At 44.8% G+C, this 7,500-nt stretch overlaps 1 protein-coding gene across 2 annotated transcripts in view; it reads right to left on the bottom strand.

Annotated features, from left to right (window-relative positions):
• Nucleotides 1-6,144: 6,144 nt before the first annotated feature.
• cltrn (collectrin, amino acid transport regulator) overlaps nt 6,145-7,500 on the bottom strand; it is a 7,534-nt gene continuing 6,178 nt past the window's right edge. Inside the window, exon 5 of one of the 2 annotated variants that reach the window (XM_035521568.2) lies at nt 6,145-6,600. In XM_035521568.2, coding sequence (XP_035377461.1) covers nt 6,459-6,600 — 142 coding nt within the window. In that variant the 3' untranslated portion in view covers nt 6,145-6,458. The remainder of the gene's footprint in view (nt 6,601-7,500) is intronic. The other variant, XM_035521567.2, reaches the window with a different exon arrangement.

Below are 7,500 nucleotides of genomic sequence, written 5' to 3'. Positions count from 1 at the left end.
CAACCCTTACCATGACCTCACTGTTTCATTTGAGAACTCCCTGGTATCACCATCCGAAGCTACCCATAGCCTGGGCGTAACTTTGGACAACCAGTTGTCGTTCTCAACTCATGTTTCTAATCTAACCCGGGCTTGCAGATTTCTCCTTTGTAGCATACGAAGGATTCGGCCCTATCTCTCACAGGAATCTATCCAGGTGCTTGTGCAGTCTCTTGTGATCTCAAAGCTAAACTACTGCAACTCGCTACTTGATGGTCTTCCTCTAAGAGTCGTCAGACCTCTACAGCTTGCCCAGAATGCAGCAGCACAACTGGTCTTCAATCTTCCGAAGTTCACACGTTACTCCACTGCTGCGCTCCCTTCATTGGCTCCCTGTAGCTGCACACATCAGACTTAAAACTTGATGCTTGCCTACAAAGCCAAAAATGGACCAGCCCCTTCATACATGAGGTCAATGGTCAAAGCCTGATCCGTACCACAAGTACTTAAAACCTCAAATATGGCTCAGCTTGAAATACGTTGCTTAAGGTCTCATGTACGTCAAGCATCGAGACTATTTTCTGTCCTGGCTCCAAGATGGTGGAATGAACTCCCACTTGCTGTCCAGACAGCAGAGTCCCTTGCAGTCTTCAAACGCAGAATGAAGACCCATCTATTTTCAGAATATTTAAAGGACAACCGACACTGCTCCCTTATTGACTGACTAATTTAGTACTTATTGTAGGGCATTGTTTATGTTGTTTAACAAACTCTAGCATTTATTGTTTACAGCACTTATCATTGTGTAAGATAGACCTTATGTATTTTGTACTTCTAGTCATCAGCATTCATCCCTGTATGTAAATGTGTGTTAGACATTGTTTCAAGACCCTTCACGCACAAAACACTGCAGATATTTTGCCTCATTTTGATTCCTTTCTGTTTTGACATGAGCCTACCAGTGTAAAAGTGCCAATTCTCTCTCTGGGTCTGTTTCTCTCTGTCTCGTGTTCTGACAGACACACACTCTGGCGCTCACACAGCACTGGAGTTTGACTGACACGCTCTCAGCTGTGGGGCTGTGTTCACTCACCACCAAGGCTCTCGGGGTTCTGAAGGCCCCAGCCCTGCACCTGAAGGCGCCCTGAACTGGTGTGGACAACTTACGCTTTCCTCTCCTTTTTGGTTCTGCATGGAAGGCACACTCATTGGGTCTCTAGACATAAACTCTGAAAGGCCCCTACGATCAAAAGAGTTTCAAAACATTTGTTTGTGTCTGTCAAAGGTTTCAGCATCAGTGTCTTAGAATACAACGTGTGTGTGCTGTTCCAAAGAGGGCCAGAAACATAAGTACAATCACGGCACTGAACCAACACAACAACACGCTACACAACCACGGCACTGAACCAACACGCTACACAACCACGGCACTGAACCAACACAACAACACGCTACACAACCACAGCACTGAACCAACACAACAACACGCTACACAACCACGGCACTGAACCAACACAACAACACGCTACACAACCACGGCACTGAACTAACACAACAACACGCTACACAACCACGGCACTGAACCAACACAACAACACGCTACACAACCACGGCACTGAACCAACACAACAACACGCTACACAATCACGGCACTGAACCAACACAACAACACGCTACACAACCACGGCACTGAACCAACACAACAACACGCTACACAACCACGGCACTGAACCAACACAACAACACGCTACACAACCACGGCACTGAACCAACACAACAACACGCTACACAATCACGGCATTGAACCAACCCAACAACACGCTACACAATCACGGCATTGAACCAACCCAACAACACGCTACACAATCACGGCATTGAACCAACCCAACAACACGCTACACAATCACGGCATTGAACCAACCCAACAACACGCTACACAATCACAGTATTGAACCAACCCAACAACACGCTACACAATCACGGCATTGAACCAACACAACAACATGCTACACAATCACGGCATTGAACCAACACAACAACACACTAAACAATCACGGCATTGAATCAACACAACAACACGCTAAACAATCACGGCATTGAACCAACACAACAACATGCTACACAATCACGGCATTGAACCAACACAACAACACGCTACACAATCACGGCATTAAATCAACACAACAACACACTACACAACCACGGCATTGAACCAACCCAACAACATACTACACAATCACGGCATTGAACCAACACAACAACATACTACACAATCACGGCATTGAACCAACACAACAACACACTACACAATCACGGCATTAAATCAACACAATAACACACTACCCAACCACGGCATTGAACCAACACAACAACACGCTACACAATCACGGCATTAAATCAACACAATAACACACTACACAACCACGGCATTGCATCAACCCAACAACACGCTACACAATCACGGCATTGAACCAACCCAACAACACACTACACAATCAGGGCACTGAACCAACACAAGAACACACTACACAACCACGGTATTAAATCAACACACTACACAACCATGGTATTCATTCAACACAACAACAACCTTGTTGTATTGTCTATTTAACACCAGTCCACACTATCATGTTTTTGAAAACATAACCATGTAATATACAGTGTTTGACAAGTGTACAAATTATTAACACAATACTGATTATTAACATAATACCGATTATTAGCATAATTCTGAAATTAGCATGATACTGATTATTAGCATAATACCCTCATATTTATCACAAAGTAACACTTAATACCTAATAAAAGACATTAAGGATTTTAGACTGAAGACACATTTTCCAAACAGTTCCGACTCAGTGAGGAAAATACAGAAAGATAAACATTCACAGATGAGTTCTCTGAAAGTTGATTGAAAAACTTAAATTGAACGAGAGTCAAAAAAGCCTCCCGAGGAAAACGTCACCACACCCACTTCCAGGAGAAGTGTTTCTGCTGTCACGTGTGACCCTGTGTGAACCCTGTTGGACTACTTGGTACATCACATGTGCTGTGCGCTCGGTCTACGTCACGGTGGACCAGAGTGGGCCCCCCATAGCTCTGGAGCGGAGCGAAGCTGCAGTGGTGGTTGTATAGCTGTTATCACTGTAAGTGCTGTTCTAGTGGTGTGTAATACACTAGCAGTCCTTCCAACAGCTGCTCTCCCAACCACTTCATACATGCTTCTACCTTTTTTTCTGTAATTATGTATTGTTATAATAACACATAAGAACCTTAAGTACCCATTAAAGATGACAAATTGTTAGACCAATCAGCTGAAATTCATGTGGTTTTAATACCACACGCTGGGAACTGCTCAGCATAGCACGTATAAATTCAGCAAGGACCAGAAATTTGAGGTTCCGACTGAGAGCTTCACTTTGAGGAAGTGTATGTCCAAATCAGGAATGTCCTGACAGAAATCCCAGTTCTTATACATCGTATTCCTATTTTAGGAGACCGAATGTTTATGAGACCAAAGGTATTTGGACACTGGACAGTTCAGTTGTTTCTGAGCCAGCAGGGCTAACTAAAGGTCTGAATATGTTTTGCATTTGCATCTAGTGTGTGTTGCTGGTGTGTGTCCATGTAAGGCAATGTTCCAAATGCCATCACCAACACAGCTGCGTCCTACCAAGGCCGGGAAATCAGAATAAACTGGAATAAATCGAAGAGAAACAGCCGAAACATATCAAAATCAACTGTTCGTGACCTAACTACTGCACAGGAGTAGTGGTACTGGTTCTTTATGGTAGCAAACCACCACAGAAAACTGAAAACCAAAGTATTGAATGACTGAAGAACAGATCAAGAACGCTCTCCTAGCACAGAGAAGATAAAAGGACCCCGGTAGGTCTTCTCGCAGGGTTCAGATACAGGGAAGAGCACTGCTAAGCATCAGCAGCAGCTCAGGTGACATTTCGCTAAAAGTCCATTAGAAGTCTGTAGAGTTCAGGACCAAAATGCAGACAGACGAGTGAAAACATCACCATGCTACTGAAGATTAAGACAGTTTCTTCAACTAATAACATTAGGTCCCGTTATTATGTGAGCTAGTAAGAAAGGAACTGGGCAGCACGTACCACTACAACTAGTTCTAAATTGTAGCTCATATTTTGCTTTTTAGACAGTTATTGTTCCATTTCGAAACGTATGGCCCCAAAGCAACAAAGACTGTCTGAAGTGATCGAAATCAGAACATTAATGTTCTCATTTTCCTTCAGTTAAGGGGACTCCACAATTAAAGGAAAATGACGTGCGTTGATGTTGGAAGGTCTCATTTCATTATGCAAATGAGAAGCTGGCAGCAGGCACGGCTGGCTGCGCTTCTGTGTGGTGAGCACATTGTTCACATTGTTTCTTCACAGCCAGAATGGCACGATGCACTTTTATAGGGCGATCTGTGCCAGACGACACTCAACCACAGGGACAACAACCGAGTCTGACTCCTGCCAAAACCGCAGAGTGGAAAAAGTTAATGTGGCGTTAATGTATAACAAACTGGTTTAGGGTCAGTCCAGAGCACAGTAATACTCCACCACACCAAAAGGGCTGAGCAAAGAAGACAAAAAGTAAGGAAATGTACTGTTACTTTGAAATAAAAGAAGTGAAAGTAGTCGTTTAAATCATTACTTAAGTAACAATGTATCTGTTAAAAAGATAACCACTGGACAACAACATTTTACACTGAATTCAAATCTAATCTGATGTAAATATAAAGGAACAAAAATTCCTGTGGTTGATGGAGAAGATCAGAAAACATACTTGGATTCAGCATGCAAAACATTTAACTGCTGGGGTTGTTTTGCTCGGGGTCATACTTAGTTCACACTGTAGCTACGTTTGCTCCTCATTATGTGGTTCCACTGTCCAGTCATGTAACTCACTGAATCAAAGCGCTAGCACTCAGAGATCGTCTGTAGGGATTTCACAATCACTCTCACACTGGACAGACTGTGGCTCAACATACAAAATGCAAAAATTAGTTTAAAATGTAACAGAAAGAACGCTGACGAATATAATGGACTAAAAAGACATTTTTGACTTTGCAAATGTACTCGAGTAAGAGTATAAAGTACACGCTTAAAAACAACTCTTAAATGTACAGTTTGTTCAAAAAGTAACTTAAGTGTATCAGAATAAATGTAGTGTGTTATTACCCAGCCCCACAGACTGACACACACACACACACACACACCTCCGCCCTGTTCATACTGAACTACCCTAACCCTAATCCACCATTCATTACATTGGTACTGAGAGTAATTCTGTTAATATCAGACTACTTAATGTGCTGTCTGGCACTAACGATGCTCAACACAATCATTTGCTTTCAATGATGCGAAAAGAACAGGAGTTCTATACTGGAAATAAATCAAACACACACATAAACTCTCTCTCACACACACACACACACACACACACACACACACACACACACACACACACACACACACACACACACACACACATACACACACTCACACACACACACACACACACACACACACACACACACGTGTGTGTGTGTCTTTACGCAGAAAGGGCATACAGATAAGTATCTTGGCCAGGAATATCTTTAAGATTAGATATAGGGTGGAACTGGATTGGAACATGTTTAAAACAAAGAAATAAAAGATAAGACAGGCACACTGTGTCCATTAGGCCATAAGGACGGGACAAAGAGCCATAGTAAACACTTCTCAAGTTGGAGTTACTAAAACCATGCTACTAATGCACCTTTCCTTGCCTTTCACCCAAAACTCCACCTCAGAAAACCGGCACCTTGCATTGTGATGTTTTAAGCTGCCTGGAGCTTAAATGATACCATCCGCCTAACAGTTTACCGGTTTGCTTGAATTCAGGATCCACATATAGGAGCAGGCCTGGTGAAGACAGGCGTCTGTTCGGTGGGGAAAATTGCCCTTTTATTCCTGCCCACGGTTTTATCCGCTGGGTATTGTCTCAAGTTTCCCTTCACCACAGCGCTCGGCTTTATGAGTAACTCACTGAAGACACATTAACATGTCACTCATCGAACCAAAGGAGATTTCTGAGCACTTCTGGCCACGGGATTCTCTATTTTTGACAACAGTCGTCGCTTTTTCTACTCTGTGCTGCGAACGAACATCCGCCTGACGACTTTTGCTCACCAGTGAGTGCTTTTTATTCATTCATTTCATAAGGAGATAATCATGCATCCATACGAGAAACTACAGGTTTAAGGAGGTGATTGGGTTTAAACAGCTTGCATAACTCAATAACGTTTGGAGTTTAATAAGGACGGTCCGGTTTCTTCCGTTAGACGGTCGAGTGATGACTCATCCTGCTCCCGGACCACGTGAACGCGTGCCGCGCACCAGCTTCAATCTCCCGCGCGTGACGCGCTCGCGCAGTGTCGGAGGACCGCGCGCTTTCCGCCGCGTTACAGCTAAATGAGTTCAGAGCTTTGACAGGTGGACGTCGTCGGGGTGTCCTCGGCCGGGGTCTTTCTCTCTCAGACTCTCGCACAGTCTTCCATTCGCGGTGATGCTCCCTCTCCTGTCCTCCTCTTCCTCAGTCTCCAGGAGATTTTTCTTAGATCTGTGAGGGGATCGACGTAAATGCCGTCAGGTGCCACTCGGGGGCGCAACGTGTCCACAAAGAAGCGACAGCCTGAGAGGCTGTAACGCGTTGGGATTATGCAGACGTTTTCCGCATACGCGCTTTCTATAAGAAACAGCCCATATAACAATTTTATAACACATCATGCAGTTTGGTGATTAAGGGACCATTGTGGGATCACATTTACTTAGGCTCATACAGTGTGTGTGTGTGTGTGTGTGTGTGTGTGTGTGTGTACGCGCCCACACGCACGTGTTAGGTGTGTTAAGGTTTGTGTATGTGTGAGTGCGTGCACGTGCATGTTTGTATGCGTATGTGTGTGTGTGTGTATATGTGTGCAGGCTCGTATGCGTGTATGTGAGCGTGCACGTGCACCTGTGTGTTTGTGTGCGTGCGTGTATGTGTGTGTGCACGTGTATGTGTGTGCATGCTCACGTGTGTGTGTTTGTGCATGTATATGTGTGTGTGCGCGTGTGCATATGTGTGCGTGCTCACGTGTGTGTGTAATAAGTGCTGTGAAGTATTGTGAAGTGTGGTCTACGTGAGCTCGGGCTCTCCAGGCAGGCCCAGGCTAAGTTCAGGGGTTGTGAAGTGTGGTCTACGTGAGCTCGGGCTCTCCAGGCAGGCCCAGGCTAAGTTCAGGGGTTGTGAAGTGTGGTCTACGTGAGCTCGGGCTCTCCAGGCAGGCCCAGGCTAAGTTCAGGGGTTGTGAAGTGTGATCTACGTGAGCTCGGGCTCTCCAGGCAGGCCCAGGCTAAGTTCAGGGGTTGTGAAGTGTGGTCTACGTGAGCTCGGGCTCTCCAGGCAGGCCCAGGCTAAGTTCAGGGGTTGTGAAGTGGCCTCACACAGTAGCTGCATTGCATGTGTTTCCCTGCCCTT

The sequence above is a fragment of the Electrophorus electricus genome, chromosome 21 (assembly GCF_041902795.1).
Source record: "Electrophorus electricus isolate QZ-2024a chromosome 21, ASM4190279v1, whole genome shotgun sequence".
Lineage (NCBI taxonomy): Eukaryota > Metazoa > Chordata > Actinopteri > Gymnotiformes > Gymnotidae > Electrophorus > Electrophorus electricus.
This window is presented reverse-complemented; position numbering and strand designations above follow the sequence as displayed.